The 26,116-nt window shown below is 38.8% G+C and overlaps 1 protein-coding gene across 1 annotated transcript; it reads left to right on the top strand.

Annotated features, from left to right (window-relative positions):
• The first annotated feature begins 2,916 nt into the window (after positions 1-2,916).
• Positions 2,917-7,494, top strand: irx2a (iroquois homeobox 2a). The gene is made up of 3 exons (XM_088410639.1): positions 2,917-3,420; positions 4,337-4,742; positions 5,302-7,494. Exons 1-3 carry the CDS (start codon positions 3,181-3,183, stop codon positions 6,177-6,179), a joined length of 1,524 nt encoding a protein of 507 aa, XP_088266765.1. The 5' UTR covers positions 2,917-3,180; the 3' UTR covers positions 6,180-7,494.
• The last annotated feature ends 18,622 nt before the right edge of the window (positions 7,495-26,116 follow it).

The following is a 26,116-nucleotide window of genomic DNA, read 5'->3' as shown; positions in this document are numbered from 1 at the left end:
GCTTGATTTCAAAACCAGCGCAAAATGTGCAAAATCATTTAATGTTTTATCATCCTGGGAGTTAAAATAATGATAGTAAAAAAATAATAACAACAGTATGGGCTTTCATTGATACGTTTTTTTTTCCAAAGTTTGTGTATGGGATGGCAAAACCGCAGCTGAGCAGAAGAAAAGACACTTGTAAACACGTGTAATTTGTGTCTAATCTTTAATCGAGAACTTGATCTAAAATGGAATGTAATTTTTGTCACCTTTTTCTTTCTGTTTTGTTGTTGTTGTTGTATTTCAGTGAGGGTGTATGATGGGTTTCCAAATTCTGCAAATATCTTAATTTAAGAATCATCTCATTGACAATAACATTTATATAATAAATGTGCAGCAATTTTACTCGTGAATGTACATACAATATACGTATAAAACCTCCAAGAGAGTACAAATTAACTTTGTAGTCAATATAAACTACAAAATTACACAGGTAGTGTTCTAATTTTGCATCCTCATGTGCTTCGCTCTATAATCCATTTTTTTTTGTGCCTTTTACCGTCTTTCAATTCTACACTGTCTTTGATAATCTGTCTTTCTCCTTGTCCGTCTGTCTTTCGGTCCATCTCTCCATCGCTCCTCTGCCATCTCGTATATCTTCAGTACATCAAGCTGGGACGAAAATATCATAGGAGGAGCAGTCTGAAACTGAGACTTGGAATGTACTCCTATACGGTCACACAAACACACGTGTGCACATGCTACACAACAGGCCGACAGGTGCACATCCAAACTGACAATATTGTGAGCACACATACAAACACGCACCCGCACGCACGCGGGTCTCCATACACTCACGTGCGCAAGCTTGTCCAAGACATGTTGACGTTTGGCCTGTCGTCCGTGAATAGAGGAGACAGTGCCCCCTGGTGCGGACACAACAGTAGGACTCCTTGTCCATTTCTTCACCGGGTTTCAGGGTATTAATTGGGAATTCAAACTAAAATGGTATTATCTATAACATGTAAAATATTATGGTGCTTTATGATTGGTTTTGTCTGTCCTTTTATGTCATGGCACTTAAAGCAAAAGCACTGGGAGAAACATAGGCTTATTCGATTATCTATACATCTTTAAATCAAAATATTGCATAAGGTATACAACATAAAAAAAATCCTGATCTTGAAGTAAATTTCAGATCTTATCGTGTCATGTGCATGCTATTGTTTTATCTTATTTGTCACTATCTTGATTATATGTTTGGTATTCTACAAGATAGTCATACATCGTTTTTTTTCCACTCACAAATTAGTAAAATAAATGTCATGTTGATCCGTTAATTTCAAATGCTTTATAAAAGAACTTTTATGACAGTACTACAGACAACTTAATATCGTTATCCGCATCTCAGTTGTTTTTTTTCTTTGTTACATATTCTTGGAGAAATCAGCACCATCGTCGTCTTTGACTTTGGGGCCTAATGGCTTTTCAGAGGCACGGAAACCCATTTGGTGGAAAAAAAAATCACCTTTACGACAATAATGTGTACTGACTTTGGTGGAATAATGTAAACATAAATTACTACTGGTTTGTGATTTTGGCACATTATAATTAAATATGTCTGTGTGAATAGTTTTTAATATTTTCACAATATAGTGTATTGTTTTGTTCAGTGTGGCACAAGCATGTGTTGGAGAGTTTCTTGTCATTGTTGCCAGCAGGCAAACTGTACTGCATATATTTAAATAACGGCTGTTTGCTGTTTACAAGTCTCCTAGACCACAATGCACTGGGGGGACAAGCACCTGATGGATGAATACTGATGAGCAAGACTGCTCGGCCGTTCTCTTCATTAGTTAGTTGCCACCTTGACTGCTGTCAGAGCCCCGGGTTTCAATGAATGCCATTGTCTCCCACAGAGGTCATAATGCCTTTAATCACAATAATAAAGGACGAGCAAATGTCTGTTTTGCGTGGAGACAAGTTCAAAGCACACGCGGCGAGTTGCGCGCACACGCACGCAAGACAGCGGAGTCAAGTGATTGCAAAAAAAAAAAAAAAACATTTCATTGTGACTTTTACATTTGGATTCAAACCATTGTAAGACGCCTATATTAGTAAATGCATCATTTCTGATTAGTGACATCGAAAGGACAAATTGTAAAACTGGAAGAAAATGGAGGAGCCATGCAGGGACGCCTCCCACAGGCCACGCTGCACATTACTCCAAACAAGCGCGCGTGCGCTCGCGCACTGGACGTGTACGTTGGACCAGCTGCAAGTTTTCATTTTATAGCTTCTCCGCCTCCCAAACAACACCTCTCTCACACATTATATCTCGTCCACTCCCTCCCTCACTTGTAGTCCTCAAAGTCAATTAAGATGAATGCGGATTATTTTGAATCCTGCAGATACTGCAAACTGAGTAATAATAGAACTTGACAAATTGATTAAACATTGTTTTCTATTGCTGACGCGCTCAGTACAGGCCGTGGTGTGAACCGTAGAATAATTTAAAAAGTGAAATTTCATCCATCAGTTATGATAATAATTAAGAAAAAAAGTAGTTTGAACGACTCAATTTCCCTTCTCGACCTTGTCTTGAATTGCTCCAACTTTAGTCTACTTTTATCATACAACTGAAGACAAAAAGTACATGCGGAGACGAAAAGGGACCACATGCTGAATGCGGTTTCCTTCTTGTAGTGGCCACTTTTTGTTCCGATACTCTTTTCGAGGCAAAAAGGGGGCGGGATGGATATTCAGATGAGCCGGAGTGACAGCTCCAGTCACCCCCACCTCCACCTCCACCACCCCCGCGCGCGTGCTTGTGTGTGTGTGTGTGTGTGCGCGCGCGCGTGTGTGTGTGTCCAACTCCATCGGCTCCTTCCCTTCCAACTCCTCACATAGCGCTGCGTACTAAAAACACCGGACGCTAGGGGATCAAGACGCACGCTACCCAGCCTCTATTGGGCTCTTTGACAAACCTTACGAGGTTTTGCCACAAAGGGGGTTTTGGAGGGAGGACTTTTTTTTATTGTGATTATTTCACTGTCTGATGTGACTGTTTACACCGCCGGTTATTGAGTCGATTGTTTCGCCCGCTGCTACCCGCCCTGTGCGCGTTTCCCCCCTTCCCCTTGTGCGCCTTTCCCCTCCTTCCTCGTTTGGATCGGCCGGCTACCCCCAAGCGCACCCATGTCCTATCCTCAGGGTTACCTCTACCAGCCCCCCGGCTCTCTGGCTCTGTATTCGTGTCCGGCTTACGGGGCCTCGGCTCTGGCTGCTCCGCGAAATGAAGATCTGGCGAGGTCGTCTTCTGGATCAGCTTTCAGCCCGTACCCCGGATCGGCCGCTTTCTCCGCCTCGGCCGGCTCTGGCTTTTCCAGTCCGCTGTCATACTCCACGGACCCTGCCGCCGGATTCCCGTCATACATGGTAAAATAATTTGATATTTTGAGAGGAATTATGCAAGCGGATGTAGAGGATCCCAAAGTACGCTTTGGCGCATGTTTTATTTTATTCTGCGTAACTCTCCATTCCATAATTATCTTGGAACCTATCAGCTGAATATCAAAGTCGGCAGTACTTCATCTTAATTGTTAAAGGGAATTTAAAGGCATGGATTGCGCATTGTAATGGCTTAACAGTCAATGCGCAGCTAATTATGTAAAACTGAATACCCAGCGAGGGTATTCATTTAAGCTTTCCTCTCCCAGCAGTGAATTTATGGGTCAGAGGAAATTAATACAAAGCATGCAAACGCACTTTCTTGCTCGGCAGCTATTAAAAGTCGTTAAAACCACACTGGGACGAGAGATATATAATGGAGTGAAATGCTAAAGGGTAGCCTTTACTCGAAGCGTTTTAGGAGCACTTAATAGATTTATTTTCCATGCCGCAAAATTATGGGGGGATGTCAGCAGAAATATATGCATTTAAATTACATCTGAAATAATCCTTCAATAATGAAACAAATATATAAATGATTTTATAACTAAGAAACTAAGCCCTGTTAGTTCATGTGAAGCCTCATTTCAAATTGACACACATTGTTTTTGATCACTTAAATTTGAGAGGGGGACATTTGCCCAAGTTATGAGTCATTTAATACTTTGTGATTTTTAACGTATAACAAACTTTAATTAACACGGCTTGGTAATGTTATAATTTGTTCGATAAAGATAAAGGAGCTGATAAAACAACATTTTACATCTTTTACATCCGTTTTTTTTTTCTTTTTTATAACACGGTAATGCAGGAATATTTTCTCACCGCACAAGTAGTATGTTGTTGGAAAATTAAGGCTCAAAATCACGAGTTTAATTTAAAAAAAAAATGTGTTTCCCATCAGAGCTCTCCATATGACGCACACACGACCGGCATGGCCGGGGCGTTGAGTTATCACCCCTACGGGAGTCCAGCCTACCCCTACCAGCTCAACGACCCGGCATACCGCAAAAACGCCACTCGGGACGCCACGGCCACCTTGAAGGCCTGGCTACAGGAGCACAGAAAGAACCCCTACCCGACTAAAGGGGAGAAGATCATGTTGGCCATCATCACCAAAATGACCCTGACTCAAGTGTCCACTTGGTTCGCCAACGCCAGAAGGAGACTGAAGAAGGAGAACAAGATGACATGGGCGCCCAGGAATAAGAGCGAGGACGAAGATGAGGAGGATGGGGACGGCGAAAGGAAGGACGTGGAGCGATCAGAAAAAAACTTAGACAACAGTGAGGCTTCGGCGGAGGATGAAGGTGGGCGGGACGAGCATCTTTTTTTTTTCAGAAAACACATTGTTAAATTTTCTAAATAATAACAAAATAACTAAATTACTCATCCAATTATTTTTGATAACGAACCTGACAGTTAACGGCGCAGTTTGGAGTAACATTTTTTATTCGTCGGAAATTTCAGGATTTATGTTTAGGCTTCAATATTTAAACATGTTATTTCAATAATGACTTATGTAGAAGATAACATTACGAAATGTTAACAATGTTACGTGTTAAAGATATATAGTGTGTTGACATTTCAATGACAATTGAAAATGATAGTGGTTAAAACGAATGGACTTGTGATTTATTTAGGACACTTCTGAAACTATCAAAACATACCGTAGTCAAAATTAGATATGACATTTCCGAAAGAACAAGAATTAAAAATACAAAGAGCAGTAAAAAAAAAAAAATCACAATTGATACCCACATCACATTTATTGATTCAATTGAATAATGCCTGGAATCAGCATTAATGATTTATCGCGACAAGTGTTCTTCACGTTTTAATTCCTATTTCTTCTCACTTTGTCCAAAGGTATTAGTTTACATGTGGACACTTTGACGGATCACTCATGTTCTGCCGAGTCAGACGTAGAAAAGATGGTGTGTCGGGTCGGAGGCTTGGGTCCCGATCAGGCCCGGGACAAATGCGAAGATGACGTGGAGGAGCAGAAACACGCCTCTCGCTTCCAGCTCTCCCCCAAATCGGCCACAACCTCGCCTCTGATGGGAGTCGAGGCGCCGGTTTTCACTCATCAGCACCACCACCTTCACCACCTCCAGCATCTCCAAAGCGAGGATTTAGCTCGGAGCCTCGGCGTGAGCAACGGCGTCAACGCCAGTAAGCCTTGTCTTGAAAGCAGACCGCCCACGGGGGCTTCTCAGAACCCCAAACCCAAATTGTGGTCACTGGCGGAGATTGCTACCTCAGACCCAAAGCAGCAACTGGGGCAACCCAGCTACCCCTCCTCCTCCTCCTCCTCCTCCTCCTCCACCAACGGGGGCCTTCTGACGCCCCCGACTCCCTCCACAGTCTCCCCGTCTGCCACTTCACCCTCTCTCTACCCGACCCCCTCCCTCATCGGAAGACCTATTTATTACACTTCCCCCTTTTATAGCAACTACACAAACTACGGCAACTTTAGCCCACTACAGGGCCAAAGCATCCTGCGCTACTCCAACTCATCCGGGGTAAGTCTGGCAGCAGCGGCCGCGGCCGCCGCAGCAGCTGCCGTCGCAGCCAACGAGGGTCTCGGCCCCCATCAGGCTCCGGAGGCTGGCATGCAGTCGAAACAACTCAGGGCCGACTCGCCCCTGCTTAAAATAAACTCGAACCAGACTGGTGGTGGTGGTGGTGAGCAACATCAAAAACATTTCAGACCTGCAAATTTGGAGGCTAAAAAGGGCACGTAGAATTAAATGGGTGTGCGAACAGGATCCTCAGATTGTATTTTGTATGACAAAAAAACAAAACAAAACAAAACAAAACAACAACAACAACAACACCGGGGAGACATATTTCGCTTATTTCTAAATTGAGAGCCTTTTTTTTAAATTTTGATTAACTTTGTTCTCATCGTAATATTTTTGTTTTACTGTTCTTATTTTTAATTAGCACGAGAGCGGCATCTAAAACACATTTTTTTAAATTCGGGAGTAGGTTTGAGCAACATACTGCAAATCAAATTACACGTTGCAGGGGCAAAAATGTTTTATCGGAATGTTTCACACAGGTTAGGGTACAAACCGAACCACGCCCACAAGTGCTCATTTGCAACAGGTGAGTCAAACTTGGACAATGTGCATTTCTTTCAAGGTGCATTCCTTATCAGGATGGACCAACACATGCATATATGCAAACGCATCTGATAATACTTAATTAGTGAGGATGCACTTATAAATTTAAATGATATGATTTGGGGATTTTATGATGGACTCACGCCCACGGTGTCCTGTAACGTTCGGCGAGATTGAAGTTACGCGGGCAGTCCTTATGTTTATTTCCATGTTCTACAGATAGGTGTCACAATTGCTTTGAGTTTAAATCCAGAGTGTACACCATCTTTTTGCTTTGTAAAGACACTTTCTCTCCCACTTGAAAGGTATCCAGTGCCACCATTCAGTCCAACTTTGTGAAGCTGTTGCTTTTTGCCCCGCTCAGCAGCACACACATTTGAAATATATGATTGCTTTGCGTGTCACTTTATGTTATTCATTTCTTATCATTTGAGTTATATCCTCATGGTTTATAAATTTTCCCAATATATGTGATTGTCACGTTATTTCTCAGGTTCCTCTATGTTTGCTATTTCAGTATGCTGTATTTGTGTGTGGAAAAATAGTTTGGCTTATTTTAGTCCAACCTTTTTGGGGAGGTAATAATGCAAAGGAAGCCAGAAGAGAACCTGCGAGGACTTCAAAGTTGAATAGCCTACATTTGATATTTATTTTTCTAAACAGTGGCGGAGTTATGCCTATAATTTATGCAAGTTGTATTGCAAAACGAAAAAGAAAGAAAACTGAAATCTGACGTCGGATTGTTTTGTAAATATATAAATATATATATATATCTATATATATGAACAGTTTTTATTTGGGAAAAACAACACAATCTTGGATTATGCCTACTCCTGATAATTTATATATTTAAGTGTAAATAGAAATGAAAACAAGCGCTGATGGAATACTGTACTGATGGTATCAGCTATTAAACTGTTTTCCCAATTTATATTTTCAGGAGTCTTTCTTTTATCTATCTATCTATCTATCTATCTATCTATCTATCTATCTATCTATCTATCTATCTATCTATCTATCTATCTATCTATCTATCTATCTATCTATCTATCTATCTATCTATCTATCTATCTATCTATCTATCTATCTATCTATCTATCTATCGGGTTACAGATCTCATTTTGCTAAGCAATATTTATTTGATCTTTATACCCATTTCATTATTCCTTTGGCCTACTGCACACTCATTTAAACGTGTGAATAATACAGTCACTGTGGGACACTTCAGGCATTATGGGCCCCCAGTGAGACTCATCCCATGAGCTTTTTTAGACTGGTTCATGCAGGGCGGGTCTGCCCTGCCTGCTTCATTATAGCTACATGGCACTGAGCGATCCATAAAAGTCTATCTCAGCATCTGCCAGCTCCAATGGGCTGTGTGATGGGTCCTAATAGGACAGGCTTTTCGGTGCTTCTCATCAGGGCTGCTGAGAATAGCCTGCTCAAGGCCACGGCTAATAAAGAAATGTAACAAGAAAAAATATATATTTGTAGTACTTTTATTACTTATAGGTCAGTGATATTATAGTCAAGATCAACTATAGTTCTGGATCACATGGTGGAACTCATTGCTCTAGTCCAAGGCCTGATATTTCATTTTTTACATTTGAGATGTGAGTATTTCACAAATATCACGTGATCCTCATTATAAAATTTGGGTTTGGCAGTAAAAAAGCAACCTGCAGTGTGAATGTCAATAAAATAATTGATTTTATGATGACAGTCTAGATTTTTAAGATGGGCAAAACAGTTACATCTGTTTTCTTGGCGCTGTTTCCTTCCAGGTGACTTTGACGGCAGAAACATGGGTTTAAAATACTTTGGCCGGTTTCATCTTCAACTCAAAGGCTTTCGTTATGAGATACTTTATTTAGATGCTTGCTTCATTGTCTGATGGGATCCTTTGGGGACTCAATTCCGTTGTCAAGTAACTTAACAGGGACTCTCACATTTTCTTTCCCACTCCCTTTCTTTCTCCCAAATACTGGTGCTACCTCAAAATGTCAACATTTGTTCCCAATAAAGATAGTTATTGTTACTGTAAAAAATGTCTTGCTACTGGCCGCCTTTGAACACATGAAAAGAGACTCCCATCCTGCCTCCGCCTTTGATTTGGAGCAGCAGCAGGTGAAACTGGGAGCAAGGCATCCATTGCACATAACAGAGCTCAAGCTGTGAAGTCTGTTGTGAATTTATGTCACAATTAGTCACAACTGCACAGAGGTTCCCCTGTTTCCTTTTCAAAATAGCACCAACTATTTGCAGAAGAGTCCAGCTTGACCTTGAGTACGTCCACATTGATCTTCAAAGCCAGGGGAAAACAGACAATTTAGTGTTCTGCAGAGGCTATAAAAAGGAAGAGTGATTCACCTTTACTTTAGAGAAAGTGAAAAATTTATCTATATATTCTTTGAATCTCATCCTTGCATACCAAACGTTATAGTGCTATCATAGCTTACCATAGAGAGTGTGTTCATCCATACTAAGGACTAGTTGTCATTGAGAGCTAAATAGATGCTATCGGAGTGTTCATGGTTTCATGCGAGTGCAGACTGGAGAACAAGTGGACTCATTTCCCTTATCACTGATCAAATAAGCAGCTCATATATGCAGATAATTTATGAGCTCTTTGTATCCTTTTATCCTCCCATCAACCCTTTCTCCTCTAAAATGCTTAAGACATTAATCTCTGACGCTCACCTGTGTACCAATTTGCCCACAAGTGTTATTACTGCAACAATACACTTTACATATTTCATTCTAATTTTCAGTGGCTCCTGATGGAATATTGAATTAGAAACAGTTGGTAATACATTTTAAGGGAAGCTAAGTCAAGCACATTTTCAAAAGCATCCTCAATGTATTTGGATACTATTTCTTTTTGGGTCAATTCAAAACTGGAGTAGCTGATGATTTTGTTCCTTGGACTGTTTTCTGTCCTGTTTATCTTCATTATTGCTGAGGGAAATAGAAAGAGTAAATGAAATGAAATTGTTGATATCGTAATTGACGCTTAACTAGTTAGTTAAAAGGGCGCAAGTGATTGAAAAAAAATCAAAGAACACACAAAGAAAATTTGTTAATTTATGGAATAACTATGAAATTGAATAGAAAAGATGTCACTTGCTGCATTTAAAAAAAATTAACAATACAGTTTTACAAAAATATAAAAATCAGTCATCAATTTTAAATGTTTATACACATGTTTGTGTACATGTGTATCTGCTTTTTCTATTAGTTTATTTTTACAAAAAAATTATTAGCACGATTAATGAAATGAGTTTGTTTGGTTTTGGGATACGTTAGTATATATATAAATAACCCAATGGTGTTTTAAAATTAAATTAGTAAAATATAGAGAAAAAAGGGTTGGCCTCGACATGATTTTGTATTTCTTCCTACTCTCTTTGAACGTGTAAAGCTAACTGATCTTTGAAATCAATTGACTATCTTGTTTTCTTCTATTTTTCTTTTTAATCTTGTAAAGAGTTTCATATGTGCATCCATCCATCCATCCATCCATCCATCCATCCATCCATCCATCCATCCATCCATCCATAAGGTATGATGATGCCTACTCTAAGTGACCTCAGGGAAGAAGTTCAACCAGGCCTATACATAAGCCAAATCTAGTGTAGAGAAAGACAAAGAACCATTTGATTCCTAACTCTCAATGAACCTCCGTCTGTCTATTTTCTATAACCACTTATCCTCACAAGGATGGCTGGCTTGCTGTTGCCTATCCCATCTGACTTTGGGCACCCTGAATTGGTTGCCAGCCAATTGCAGGGCAACAGCTTTGAACAACTATGCAGGCACCCAATCACTCCTAAAGAAAATTTACTATGTCCGATACAACTGCCATGCATGTATTTTGGAGTGTGGGAGGAAGCCAGAATGCCAGGGGAGAACCGGCGCAGACTCGGAGAAAAATTTCAAACTACACAGGAAGGCCGGAGCTAGGTGTATTTGGACTAGGTTCCCTGAATTTTGGGACGGGCTGCGCCACCAAGCCGCCCTCAACTAACCTGTCATGCATATATTTGGAATGGAGAGTGAAGCCAGGGAACTGAGCGAAAATCAACACCAAAATAGGAAAAACACGTTAACTTCACTTAGGAAATCCAGAGAGAAGTGTGAGAGAGACGTGCTAAGCACTCAGTCACTATGTTGTCCTTATATATTTCACTTTATGACTAATGTGCAGACTTCCTATTAAATGGCCCTAATGCAGGGGCAAATGAGACAATCAGTTACAGCTGTTTTTAATAGTGCACATCAAAGAAGACAAGAGGCTTTAAAAATGAGTTCGGAGTCTTGAGCTCTCATTAACGTGTCAACCCAAATGTTCACCGAAATGGTGATCAAGGGGAGTAAGCAGTGCACATTTTGACACACGTGTTCTCAGATATGCAAAAAAACATATTGCCTCCCATACAGTTCCTTCATGCCTTATACACATGCACACACGTATGCGTACCCCCAAACACACTATTACTGCCGCAGTCCAAACAAAGCCATTAAAAGACCAGGGTTCCACCACTAATTGACACTTATAGTTAATGCCTATGGTAAGTAAACACTTCAAGGTAATAAATTGAAGCTTTGGGCCATAAATCAGAGAAAAATGGATGGAAAGCTAAATTCACCTAAAGGAAGAGGGAACAGATGAGGTGGTGCCAAACACATACAATTATCTAATTGAGCTAATGACTGTTATTGCACATCAGTCTATCCATCTCTGAAGGTTCTATTCTTACTTTTTCTGTATTATAGTTTTTTGTTTCTTGGACCAAATTATTTGCATAGTAGCAGAATATATCTATTAATATTATCTAAGGCACATGCATCTCAGAAGTTAAGTTGTGCTGCACTTTTCAAAAACGAAATGTAGGTATTCATGTAGATTTTTAGATGGTGTAGAACTAACATATTTATAGCAGTATTAGGCACACTTAAATTCCTTTAATTTTCACTCCAAATTACAGTGCACCTTAAAAAAAGGTGCTGCTTATGGATGAATATTCTATTGAAGATGAATAAAGTTTGCTTTGTTTTCTGGTTTGTTTCCCTAAATGAGCAAATGTGTGCCTTATAACCCAATGCCCCATACAGTATTTCCAGCTGCATCCTATATGTGTAAACATCCCAAAATAGTAGGGCTGGGTATTGGGTCTTAAAAGTGTGTTGCGATATTTTGCAATAGAGCAAAGGCGTATTGCAATACGTATTGCGATATATTGGGCAATTTTTGGTCAAAAAAACCTATGGCATATTTATTAAAATGATTGAAAAGAAAACATGGAAATCATTTCATCAGCAGTTGGGAACACTCTTTCAGATGGCACTCATTTGGCACGAATACGCAGGTAGCACTTTGACACAAGTTGCAGCACTGGTGACAGTGCTCTTGGAGCATAAATGAAACAGATCCGTGACATCACTTGCGTCAAAAAATTCGGCAAAAACCAGGGAATCGATTGTAATTTATCAAAGACAGTAAAACCTCAAGATACGATCGCTTCTGTATGTTTTTTCCCTTCAGATCATAAAAAATACTTGGCATATAAAAGATTACAAAACAAAATAAAACTAAACCAAACTTGAAATCTCAAAATACCCACTTGACTTAAAAGCAACATGAGATTCTACTGCTCATTAATATAGCTTCTCGGATATTATTGTACTTCTCAGGAACACATACAATAGCTTACTGTGGATAACTTGAAAAGAGTTTTCTTTTTCCACTGTTTGTCCTTCTCCACTGCCACCAGTTTAGCGAAAGTTAATGTCCGTCCCTCTTCCACGGCCATGGTTTCCCCTTACGTTGGCTCGCAGTGGAGTCCACAGCCGACAAAATGGCAGCGGGGAGGCAGGCTCGACATTAGACGTCACTTATATTACATTTAAAAACAACAGAGAAATCTACCACACTCTCCAACAACTTCCTCTTCTGCCACGGATGCGCGTCCTCCACACTCCCTCGCTCTCCAGTCACATCATACACACAACCCTATTGTAACATTTACGTGGTGTTTTGAAAGCTGTTGGAATGATTTATAAGTGAAACACGATTCATATGGCAAAAATCATAATTAAAAAAAAAAGCCACTCCGGAGCGAATTGATAGAAAAAAATGAATATTTAAAAAAATAATGCATTTCAAACTCCATACGCGATATATTGAAAAATGAATGCGGTATTGCAACAGGTGTATTACGTCACTTTGTATTGCAATATAACGATATTGTCGCTCAGCCCTACAAAATTCTATTTTTTAAGTATGTGCCTTATACTCTGGTGCACCGTATTATCTGAAAAAGATGTTCTCCTTAAGCTTCATAGACTAACCATTATATTGTAAACATCTTATCAGCAGGATATCGACATATGGTTAAATGAATACATATTTGATGGGTGGATGGATGTTTTGCATTAGTTGACATTTGTTCACAGCTCGTACAGATACCTTGTAAATTTTATAATGTCACCGTTATTACCAGTAGTTATTAACTAGTGTGCAAAGTTGCCTGACGTGTTGCAAGTAGTTATACTTTTTAGTATGACAACAAACGTATTAAGGACCAAGAGAACATGGGCTTGAATCAAGATATCAAGGATAATGAAAATAAATATCGAATAAACTTTCCCCATACTGTACAGTATGTTTTTCTCCCTTTTGTGGCATGCAAAGTTCCATTTGTTAAAATGCAATCATATCCAAGGACTTAGATGCCATGTGTTCTATACAAACATATAGGACTGTCATTTTTCACTATGATATAATTATCCTATTATTACCATTGCCATTATTAATCTGTTGTAAAATGTGCCATATTGTGCTTCCTGGAGATCTGACTTCATTATTGTGTCTCCATTACAAACTAAATGAAACTGTATCCTCTCGTCAAAAATACCACCCCCACTACTTTCACCACCCACCAGCAAATGTTCCTCCCTCCCTTCCGTTCCTCCTACGAAAGCTCCGACTCTACTCCTCCAACTCTAAATAGGGTTATTCCCCAAGAGGTAAAGGGAGGGGCGGTGGAGGATAAGCGGTAGACTGCACTTTGAGCCAAACACACTCTCCTCTCTCGACATCCTTTTCTATCTCTCCCTCTCTAAGGACAATCTTTCTTTTGACTCCCAACCCACCATGGAATATTAGTCTTTTTGCATTTAATCAGCCAACACTTGCACCCAAAAGACGTTCAATTCATTAGAAGCGCTCAGATATTCAGGCCAGCTGCCTCCTGGAGACTGGCTCAAGACAAGGTGGAGACAGACAGGCAGACTTGAGTGCGTGTGCGTGTGTGTGTGTTAATGTATGTCTATGTGTGTGAATGTATGTGCACATTTTCAGGGGGGGTTACCTCACATTTTTTGTGGAGACACTGTAACCCAAACCTCAGCACTGATTGAGCTGTGCTCAGCACTATTCTACCACAGCAAAATTAAACCACACCACACTGTGTGACTGGTCGCACATACGTGTATTGAGGTGAATGGGAAAATACACACGCACACACACACGCACAAACATTGATGTACACTGCTGAGCATGCACACACTACACATGTGCAGACACACCAGCTCAACAAGGGTTTTAAATTTGAGACTGCTGATCCATCTATAAGCAAGTCAAGAGCTTTACAGCTTTCAATTACAGAAAAATGAGCTTGCATTCTAATACAATTACACAGTCAAAGAACATGTATGCAGAGGCAAGTAGTTGCTGTGGCACTATCCGCATCTTCTAACTATCCATCTATGCACCCCCAAAATGCATAATAAAAAATAAGTGGAACACGCTTATCGGTGGTGACAACACTGATATCTACAAACCCATGATTGAGTGTTTGTTTTTGCGTGCTAATTTTTAAATTATTTGCAGCATTTACAATTTTTTTCTTCTGTTATATTTATTCTATTAATTGTTCATATTTATTTAATGTGCACCAATCGGAGCAGTGCTTCCAACTTGTAGATCAACTATACAATAACAATAAAGGCACTCAATTCTATTCTATTCTATTCTATTTTTTGGACTATATGGGGCACTGGATTATAAGGAACAAATTCAATGAACAGGTCAATTTTGGGGGGAGATTTTCACAGATAGGGCGCACAAGGTTATGAGGTGCACCAGGTTCCTAGTTACATTAATGTACATTAATGGAAATGATTCAGAAAAGCAAATAATTCTAGTACAGACTAACAATCCATATATGGTCTAAACTAATCAAAACATCTGTAGTTATCTAAATACTTATTATTCTCGTTAAAAACGTTCATTTGGGTATAGTGCATAGCACATTTAACACCATAAAAAAGTGTGTCTAGTTTTTTTATATGCTCACATTTGAACTTCCACCTGTCAATTTTGATTTCTGTATTTGCAATTGGACGATGCATCTGTCATATTATCTAATCAGGTAATGGTGGTCTTAGTCCTTTCTGCAATGTTCGAGAGACCAAGTCACTCGCGGCCATCTACCTTGAACTAAAAATTCATGAGTACCATTCTGACAGTAACCATGCTTTGTATGTTTGCTCTACAAGTGAAGAGAGACAATTTTTAAGTTTGAGATGTAACAACGCACCTACGCAACATCTGGCTTGCAAAGACTAACTGAGATGAGATTTTTGAGAAAAAATAGGTTGAATAGTAGACCACAAAAACTTTGTGTTGTCATTATTTGTTATGTCTGATGTTTTTTTTCTTTGTGACATACATACTATTTGCATGTCAAAATACTGTGTTGGAGTTTTTTTTAACATAAATAACACGAATAACCTACTTTCATTACTCTTTGTAGAGTAAAATTATTATTGTAATTGTCTTGCTTAGAGGAGACACGGTCATTTGTCATTTAAAGGTCTAAGGTTTTTTTGTCAAGTGTATCTTCTGTTTGTCAATCTTATTTTGTATGAGTACCCAGGACACTTCTCATAGTACTACTGCTCAATTAACCAAGACCTTAATAAGAGAGGTGTTACATATTCAAATTGAAATTGACCTCCTTCAATATGGTGCACCAGATTAAAAGCTGCTCTGTTCATTTTTGATATGGTTAAAGGATTTAAATATGCCTTCTAGTGTGAAAAATACTGTGTTTGGATGACTTTCTGTGTGAATATGGCTCCAGTGTTTAGGAATCAATGTTCAAGGTAGGAAACATGTATTTGCTGTACATTTGTGATAAAACATTGCAACCTCCATCTTTTTTATTCATCCACAAGAATTATCGTGTGATCAAAATTGATTTGATAGCAGTCTGGAGCCAGAGCTTTGGGGCAGCAATGATGATATGGTTTGGGTCAAGGTCAGATGTTCGGTTAGGCAGGCAAGTATGAGTGTCAGTCATAAAATGGAGGATGTGAAATATTTCTCAGCTAGTTGTTACTTTGGTCTGACCAGCACACGGGCAAGAAAGAGCCCCAAGTCCATGTTTAATGTAAGCATCATGTCATTGATTTATCACATCTTGTTTTGGGACATGAGTGAGCGGTGGCATATCCCAGGTAGACCCTGGAGTGGTCACCAGTCCATCAACAGGAAATTTCAAGGAGAGTATCTGTGAGAAGTGATATCATGATTAGTTATTATTTGTATTTAAATAATTTTTGATAGAACCCTCATTTGATACCCAGAATTTCCAGGAGTGCTTCTCACTGTCATTATCTCCTCATGATGTGTGATGACGAGGCATCATATGAACATTTTTGACACTTGTGCAGCATTTGGCCTTGCAGTCACAATCCACATTTGACAAAGAATTTAATTATTGAAAATAATATGAAATGTTTTTGGGAAAATAGATTCTTTATTGCAGTAGTCAAGAAGCTGGGCCAAGGTTCTTCTCACCAAAACATTGAATCACTAACTACAGTAGTATTTAATTTCCTTTGACAAGCTGTCTTTATCACCAACCTCTATCTCAAAGCTTCCTTGTGGAATACATTTTGCTGCTGACATTATCTGTAGTGGAATCTGACCTTTCTATGCTCAACTTCACTATGATCTTTTTTCACCTGCTGTTTGACTATACAATACATACTCTATGTGAATGAAGAGCACAGCTGATGGTGCTGCTTTGACAAGTCATAGATTTCCCACCACCTAGACTGAATTCAATCTCATGAGAAAATATGCAGTCATGGCATTTGGCCTGAGACAGATATAACTCATATCCACAATATCACATTTAAGAGGATAACAATATCAAGTGAGAGCCCAAAAGATCAGATTAACTATCTAGAAAGCATAATGGAAACCACGTGTAAGGTAAATCAATGGTGGGGGTATCCAGTGATTTAAAAAAAAAAAAAAAAATGTATACATTTTATTTTTATATATTTGAAATACGTTTACATGTGTGACACTCAAAAGTGTATGGTCATGAATATTTTGTTATTTGTAGTATATCTTGTGTCAGGAATTTATCTTAATGACTTTATAACCAAAAGGTAGAGGTTGCTATGGAACGCTGAATGGTTAAACATGTATTTCTCAAAACTAGGGATTATATCCTAGCAACATTCAAATTTCTGTAACTTTGTCCATTTTTGAGCTATCCCCAATATATTTTTAAATGAAACTAAGATTAATATTAGAATATAAGGATGTCTCATTTTTCATTTTTGGAACATAAGCCTGATTTTGGGAAAGCAAGCAACAACAATATTCTCGGGTCTGATGAGACAAAAATTACCTCTTTGGTGTAAATGCCAGGCGTCATGGTTGGAGGAAACCAGGCATCGCTCATCAACAGGCCAATACCATCCCTACAGTGAAGCATGGTGGTGACAGCATCATGGAATGGGGATGTTTTTCAGCATCAGGATCTTATGGTATTCTGAATCAAAATTTGCTCCAGAGCGCTCTTGACCTCAGCCTGGGGAGAAGGTTAATTTTTCAGTAGGGCAATAACCCAAAGCACACAGCCTAGATTTCAAAGGAGTGGCTTTACAACCACTCTGTGAAATCCGATTGGACATCTCTAGAGAGACTTGAAAATGACTGTGTTTAGACGTCTCAGATCCTCTAGAATCTATAGCTCTAGAATTACTGCAAGGAAGAAAAGGCAGGACACCCTAAATATAATTGTTGCTTGTGGCGCAGTAATCAAAAGGACTTGAGAGAGCAATTGCTGCCAAATGTGGATCGACAAAGCATTAAGAAAAGGCTGGGTAAACTTACTGTTTCTTAACGAATTTTCAATGTTTTTTGTTTTGAATAAACTCAAAAAATCACCATGTCAATATCACATTGGTGTGTAGATTGTAATAAATTAATCTTTTCCCTCAAATACAACATTTAGTACTTAGTATTTGGAATGAGGGTATAACATGAGAAAATCTGGTACAGTTCTATGAGTGCTTTCAGGATGCGTTGTATACATATTTTCAATAGATATCTGGATGGGTGTGTGGCACCCTAGTGCAATTTTTTGGTATTTGATCTTTTTATAAGTAAATATTTGCCCATGCATCTTATTTTTGGCTTATCTTATGTAATGTAGATGGTTCTATCCATACAAACATTTTTAGACTTATTAATATTCCTAATTAACCATGTAAAAGATACATTTTTTTAACGTAAAAAATAATTTACATGATTTTTTTTCAAGGTAGCATTTTAATGGCAAAAAGAAAAAGCCAAGATGTAATAAGACAGATGGAAGTGGAGACTCAGTCTCCAAGGAGCCTCTGTATTGCTCCCATCTCTCTATACAGTCTGACAGAAGGGAGCACGCTTAATAATATCTGATTAGGTGTAAATTAAAACTTTATTATCTGTCAGTGTTGATTAACATAAGTGCAGAGGAATCGCTTTGTTTAAATTCATCCTACAATGCTACCTCTAATTTGATAGTTTGCCCGCATCATATATAATTGACGTTCCTGTACTGTATGTCTTCAGTATTCAGCTGTGAGCCTTAATCAACCCCAATGTGGTGCTCCTTTCTTTAAAAATGTATGGCACAGTCACATTAATTGGTTTAAACGGGTCAAAGTTCATAATGAAGTCAGCTTTCCATTGCGGACATTATTATTTTGCATGGTTTAACAGGTGTTTGGTGGCTGGATCGCTTGGTGTTTAACACAGGTGAGTTCAGAAACAAGGACTGAGGGTCAAATCCCAGCCCTGGTTTAGGCCAGGGCTTTCACGTAGAGAAGCTTCCGATGGGCCACTCGGCCTTAAAGGACCAACTGGTGGAGGGCTGCAGGGAAAGTTCACTTTGCGGAGCTTTCTTCTATCTCCCGATCTCGACTGCATCTCTGAAGCTCACAGTGATCTTGGTATTCTCTATTTCTCTTCCCGATGCTCTTCTCCCACATTTTCTAAGTTTGGCTCAATGGCCAGGTCCAGGAAGAGTTCTGATGCTCCCAAACCTCTTCCATATGACAATTAGGGAGGCCACCGTGCTCTTAGGAACCTTAAGTGCTGCAAAAACATTTTGTAACCTTGGCCAGATCTGTGTCTCCGAGTTCCTTCAAACTCATGTTTCTTGTTTGCTCCTATATGTACTATGAGCGGGCGGCTTGGTGGGTAAGTGGATAGCATGAGCCTGTTTGGTTTTCTCTCCTCGCACTCCATCTTCCTCCCACACTCCAAAAACCTGCATGGTAGGTGTATTGGAAAGACTGAATTGTCCTTAGTTGTGATGGTATGAGAATGGTTGTTCATCTCTGTGTGCCCTCCAATTAGCTGGAAACCAGTTCAAGGTGTCCCCTGCCTACTGCGCAAAGTCAGCTGGGATAGGCACTGGCAAGCTTGTGACCCTTTTGTGGATAATAGGTCCTAGAAAATGGATAGATGGATGGATGGATGATGGATGGATGGATGGATGGACGATGATTGTTAAGGACTTGTGTGTGTGCCTTTCCTAATCGAGTCCAGTTTCATCAAACACAGTTGGTCTCCAATGAAAGTAGCAGAACCATCTCAAGGAACTTCACAAGAAATGGACAGCATGTGGGTTAAATGCAGTATCACTGCAAATTATATGATTTTTTTACTTATGACCATGTGATATTTTAGTGTTTCTTTTTTAATGAATTTACAAAAAAATCTTGTGTTTTTCTGAGGTGCTGAGTGTACATTCATGAGAAATAACATTTTATTGGCAAATGGTTGCAATGGCGCAAAGTAAAAATTATAATACTTTTTGAATACTCTTTGTACCCATTGTCTACTACTGCACAGTCTACAAGTGTGTACACTTCTGTGTTGGTGTGCTATATATACCGGTGTGCGTGTGTGTGTGTGTGTGTGTGTGTGTGTGCAGCCCAATTGTTCAACAATTCAATTAAATCAATACATTGAAAATATTTTTTTTCTTTTCTTTTTTTTCCCTGCCTCATTGAGAGTTTCTTGGTTATAATTTTGACTTGGGCCTTTTTTTTTATTTTATTTTTAATTTTTTTATAGGTTTTGTGACAATGGGTGTATGTACCCTGAGACTGACTGTCAACTATTCAAAGATGTGTCTCATCTCTGAATTGTTTTCACTAGATTACATTACCATCATTCAAGTTGAAAATCACGTTTCAAAGCTTTTTTCAAAGAGTGTGTTGAAAAAATTAGACAGTGGTACGTCTAAAGACTATTTGGACTGTGTTACACATTGCCTCATGCCCAGAGTTTGATAACCTTCTCACCTGAACACGCTTTACAACCAAGCATCGCCACAGGAAATTTGATCCAAAGATAAGTGCAGATGGTGATGATACATTGTTTAACCTCCTCACAGTATACATATCTCCTGTGGGTGAAAAAATGACGACTATGGGAGAATTTGTCTGTTGAAAGATGTGACAAAATCTGAAATGAAGCTCTTTAAAATAAAAAGTATCCAATTAGTGAAGTGTTTTTTATACTTGACACATGCTTTTCTTGATGCCAGGTGATGTTCAGTAGATGTGGCTTTGGAACTTTTTTTTTGGATCTGATGGTTTTGATGAGTGTCAGGTTAAACCTCAGGGGTTTTAAAATCGCTCAAAGAGCTTTAGAGAAATGACAGTGGAAATGGAATGGGAAAATGTTTTTGAAATTCCATTTGATGCACTTGAAATGATCACAAATCTGTTTTATTACACTCATGCAGAAAATTACCAGTCCAAATCATTTGAAGATCTTAAACAAGGACATGGTCTTAATAATATCAATTAAGCAGGTTGGGATTTCAGCTGATTCTTAGGGGTTGTAGTGTATGTGATGCATTACTGCTTATGGACAAATAAGCATATGACAAAGCGTAACACCTTAATAATATCATAATTAAATATATAATTATATTACTATTATTATTATCAATTCATAAAAATGTTAACCATAGAAAGTGATATAGGCATACATGGAGTACAGTGGAATGCAAATGTCAAAACCTCCATTGTTTTTGATTGCACTTGTAAAATGCACAAGTGCAATTTAGTGCAATTACAAGCACCTCACATAAGAAAGTCATCTACGAGGTTGACTGTACACACTTCTGTGGACAAGGTTACCTTTGTTGTTTTGGCCCACCTTGCCAACTGCCTCTTGCATGAGCCCCGGTGTGGTGTACCCACTGACACTACCAGGTTAGAGTGAACTTGTGCGAACACATTATCACGTGCACACAAACACGCATACTCATGTGCATGCTCGCTCATTGACAATCATTTTCCACCTCCGCACAAGCAACCCCCATCACCCTTGGGTGATGAACAACATCTGCTTATCCATCCCTTCGTCCCTGCCCCTGGCGTGGCTGCTGGCTTCCTCCTGGCTGCACTGCCACAATGACATCTTGTCTGCCTTTCTGTCACCCATTACTAAAATGTGTAGTGACAATCAAGCTTTATTTTTTAAATTAACCCTTTCCCCATATCAACCTGGGAATGGCAGCAGCTTTTATGCATGCCTGAAGTAACGCCTTGAATAAGTCTTTACATGTTGGTATGATGGGTCCTGCATTTTGTTTTGAAGTGTTTTGTTTCACCTTTCGCTGATTGATTTTGGCCTTGTGAAAATAGGGCAACTCTTCCTGTTGCCCATCTGGATTATGTAGACCAAAAGTGGGCATTCCATACTGACAGACGATCCGTCGATCCATTTAAATCATGTTTTTTTTTCAGACTGATGGACAGATGATGGGCAGAATGGTGGATAGATTAAATTTACTCTTTAATGTGGCCTCTTTGTGTGTCCTTTATTTAATTATAAACTAGCAGTAACAAACTGTAATTTTGTCGGATGCTTCAGCAACAGTTTTATTACATTTTCATTTTGTAACAAGGAGGGTCACAGGTGAATGTTTGCGACTGTGCAAAGCCTGAAGTGAACGAAACATCCACTACATTAGCCAACACTCTCAAATGTTAACCCTTCAGTGAGACAAGAGACTTTTATAGAAATGCAGTTAAAATAACTGACAGAGTGACGGATTAAATATTACACTTTGTTTGTGCTTGAAAATAATGACAGGTTGACGATATTAACGGGTGGCATAGCCGCTGGCGAATGACGAATAAAAGATCAGCAAACTTTATGCTCTGCCATGTGATGAGTACAAGTTTAACGTTGGTATTTCATCAGAGGGGCACGCAAAAATTAAAAAGAAAAATGCACTGTTTGCAAATAGTTCTATTTTCTGTCTTAGTTGTTTTTCCTCAGATTGTGGGAGGTCACAAAAAATGAGGCAGAATCCTCTGTACCCCGCCTTTTTCACCCATCTTGGCCAGTGACTCCTTCACAGGTCTGCAGTCCCTGTTGTCTTTTGACACAGACAGATGACATATTTATTAGGTTGTCAGACGCTTGCCCTTGCTCCTACTGTTTCTATATTGTTCAGATCAAACAACAATACACCACAATACACACACCTTAACACAATGACTTTGCAATTTGAGCCAACTAAACACTCTGTTTTTGTCTTTTCCCCATTTTAAGATTTATTTTCTCTCTTGCTCACTCTTATAGCTAAAACAATCATCTCCACTCTTTGTTAATTGGGACCGGCTCCTGTGGAGATGAGCAGGCAATGCGCTTGATGAGGCATAAAATGATGATTAATTAATTTACTGCTCAGTTGGTCACCATACTGAGAGCTGTGTGAGACTCCCAGCAGTCAGCCATGAGCCCAGCCCAGAAATAGCATTCAAACACACTCATTGAATTCAACATACTGTGAAATCAAGTGTTATGAGAAAACGTTTGTTTTCTTTAGTCTCAGAAGCAGGGAGATATCTTCTCCCCTAAAGAGATTCACTTTCATACAACAGGCCTAACAATAACCAATGGGACTACTTCCCTTCCTTTTGGGTCATCTTCAAGCAGGTCATTTATACTCCAAATTGGATTAAGTAGGAGAGACAGTTAAATATCATTAGCATGTTTCTCATTCATCTCACAAAAAGTGTACAAAAAATTCAGAAAGCAGTTTGAAGTGACCCTTTTCCAATGTTTTTGCCCCTATGATCTATTAATGGCAATTGGAATGACACAGGTGATTTTTTTTCAAATTCACCCCAGGCCACTTAGGTATGTGATCCTGAAACCGATCCATAACCAGTCTTTTGTCATGCGAATTCAGTCTGAACTGCCAGGTCGCTTTCATCTGACCCTCATGAAAACTCATGACCCGCCTGAAAGTTGTGGATAAACCAATCGAGTCAAGTCAAGTTCATTTGTGTAGCCCTGAAGCCCAGTCTCATCGGGCTTCACAGGTGAAAAAGAAATTACAGATAGGACGACATAGAACATTACAAATTCACAATGGCATTCCCTTGAACAAAGCACGCAGAATAAAAAGGGAAAAAAACTCAAAAAAGACATCTGGAGAAAACAAGAAACCTTGAGAAAGTATTGCAGGTGGGACAAGCCCCTTTCCAGGCTCCAGGTTTTGAATATATATTTCAACAAAGTGAAGTAGTCTTGAATTAGTGTTTCTCAACTATATTTTGCCAGGCCCCTCCTAGAAAAGAGAAAACTTTTCACCCCCAAGTCGATGCACTGAATATAAATGATTATTATTGATGAAAATTGTTTAAGTATACCTACACATGTATCCTTTTTAACATTAACAAAAAAACGCAATATAAATCAACTTTCAACAACTGTTAATTATTTTTATCGCATTTATACGGGTTATAGCTTAGTCTAAAACGGAAAAAAAGAAAATGCACCAAAGTGCCTGAAACTAAAAGAAAATGATGACAATTATTACTTTATTGCAATTCCATTCCACATGAGAAAAACAAAGCCTTTTTCCTGGGATCATCTGCGCCCCCCCCCGGCATCACCTTGCACTTCCCCACAGGGGCCTGCCCCACTATTTGAGAGGCACTGAATTAGACCAACTCAATTAAATATGTATATTGTTGTCTTTATAATCAATAAAAGAAAAGCAAAAACGATCAGAACAATGAGAAAAAAAGGGAAATGAAGACGAAGACTGATAAGCATCAAGGAGAGGAACACTTGGGATTTTCAAACAATTCATCTAATCTTCATTCCATTCAGTGAGTTTCTGACTTGTCAGAATGATTGATCACTGATGTAGTTGTGCTGCCAATTCCACTCATCATTTTTTTTTGTTTTCCTTTTCTACTTTTTATCACAAAATCCCAATTGATATGCAACTACTGTACAGTCAGAAAAAGAAAACATGATGTTCAGTATAATTAAAGAGAGCCTTTTCTCAGCATATTTTCTTTATTTAAAAGGGGTCACTTCACATCACTAAAAGAAGTGTGCCTAATCAGCAGAACAAACTGTGTTTGTTGTAGTGTTAGTGTAGTGTAGTGTTATATGTAGGATATCTTTGTTTGGGATTTACATTAAACTGTCACAAAATTGGCAGTGGCATTGTTTTGGTATTTTGCTAGGTGAAAAGAACAAAAACAAAAAAATATTTAAATATATCCAATCTAAACCTTTGGTTTTAATCAGCAAACAACCAAAGAATCTGTACCACAAAAAAAATCACATAGTTTATACCATTGCTTGATTTCTTAAAAGATGAACCTTAGCCATTTCAGCGAGAACAAGTTTGGCGTTCCTGCTTCTAAAGGTCTATATTAGGGGTGTCCAAAAACTCTGCCCTTGAGGGCCCTGGATGTTTTTCAAGTTCACATTCTCCAACACACATGATTCAAATGATCATTTTAATCAGGTGTTGTTAAGGAGGGAAAAATAAAAAACATGCAGGATAATGGCCCTTGCGGAGCAGGTTGCCCTTGCAACAAATGTGTCCTCGGCCCAATACGCAGTTGCGACCCATCAGGCAAACTACATTGACTGCAATTCTAACGTGCCACATATTTGGCTGTCCATGCAATCGGTCTGAACGAAGAATAACCTTACTTTTGGTGGTTACTGTGTTTTTTCTAGCCATAGAAGACGATATTCTGTGTCCAACATCAGTCAAAACCATTTAAAATGTCTGCCACAGAAGTGGGATTATTTTGAAAAATGACTGGGATGGAGTGAGTTAAATATGTTGCATGCATGAGAACTACAGTAATATCTCTGAATACAATCGTGGCATCTGGGGGCACATAAACATATGTAAAGTGTACGGTGTTATAAAACCCACCAGGTTACAAGGCACATTACGGCAATGTTAAAGAAAACGTACCAACACAGTAAATTAGTCCAACTATTTAACTTCATTTTGACATCCATACATACGGCACACCTAATTAGAAGGGAGACTGTTGCTTTCTGAGTAAATCAGAGAATTTGAAGTGTACGTTACAGTCTAAAAAATCTAATAAATAGCAGCTGATTGTTGTTTTTCGCTGCAGTTTCCAACAATTCATTGTACTTTAAAAAATGGTTTAGATTAAATTCATTACTGTATGATGACACATTGGCTCCATTTTCTTAACCTTTTACACATATAATTTCGACAGCATTTGGGCTTTTCAATGTCAAACAGATGCGATAACCCAAATAAAATCATATTCAGGATTTAAAAAAATTCAGGATTTAAAAAAAAAAAACATATAAAACACCAGTAACATATTTTCTAACCTGAATATATGATCATGTAAACACATTTAGGTTATCTCCTTTGAACGGGTCATTGGTTTGTGTTCTGTGCATGCATCTGAGTATTCTTGATAGAAAAGTACTTAAAATATGAGTGGTGATGCCGTTTGAATCTTGTTGTAGGGAGCGAGAGGGGGACAAAAACACTCATCATTGGGAGAATTAAAAGTTTTCCTCCGTATTGTGCGTTACTTATCAACCTAACTTGAATAAATTGATTTCTCAGTTGAGTAAACAAACAGGGAGAAACTCAGATACAGCAAAGACCCACATATTTAGATGTAAGGTTTAAAACAATTGTTTTATTACTGCAGTGAGTGACATGAGTATAATTAGGATTGAGCATTGAGAATTTTGTATAATTCCAGTTTTCCTGGAATCATTCATATTTTATTACGTGGTTCCAAATTTCAATTCCTATTTAGCCGGGCGGAGGAAGCACAGAAAAAGAAAAAACATGTGCGGGCAGGGCATAGTCCCTCTCTGCCATAGCACCTCTCTGCAGTGC

The sequence above is a fragment of the Hippichthys cyanospilos genome, chromosome 3 (assembly GCF_059441005.1).
Source record: "Hippichthys cyanospilos isolate Australia breed blue-spotted pipefish chromosome 3, RoL_Hcya_1.0, whole genome shotgun sequence".
NCBI lineage: Eukaryota > Metazoa > Chordata > Actinopteri > Syngnathiformes > Syngnathidae > Hippichthys > Hippichthys cyanospilos.
Note: the sequence above shows the minus strand (reverse complement) of the source record. Positions and strands in the feature narration are given on the sequence as shown.

Bases quoted from the DNA above. Each gene is read 5' to 3' on its own strand.
- irx2a (XM_088410639.1), top strand. From the start codon at position 3,181: ATGTCCTATCCTCAGGGTTACCTCTACCAGCCCCCCGGCTCTCTGGCT. The intron at 3,421-4,336 runs GTAAAATAATTT...GTTTCCCATCAG, and splicing joins CCGGATTCCCGTCATACATG to AGCTCTCCATATGACGCACA. The intron at 4,743-5,301 runs GTGGGCGGGACG...CTTTGTCCAAAG, and splicing joins GGCTTCGGCGGAGGATGAAG to GTATTAGTTTACATGTGGAC.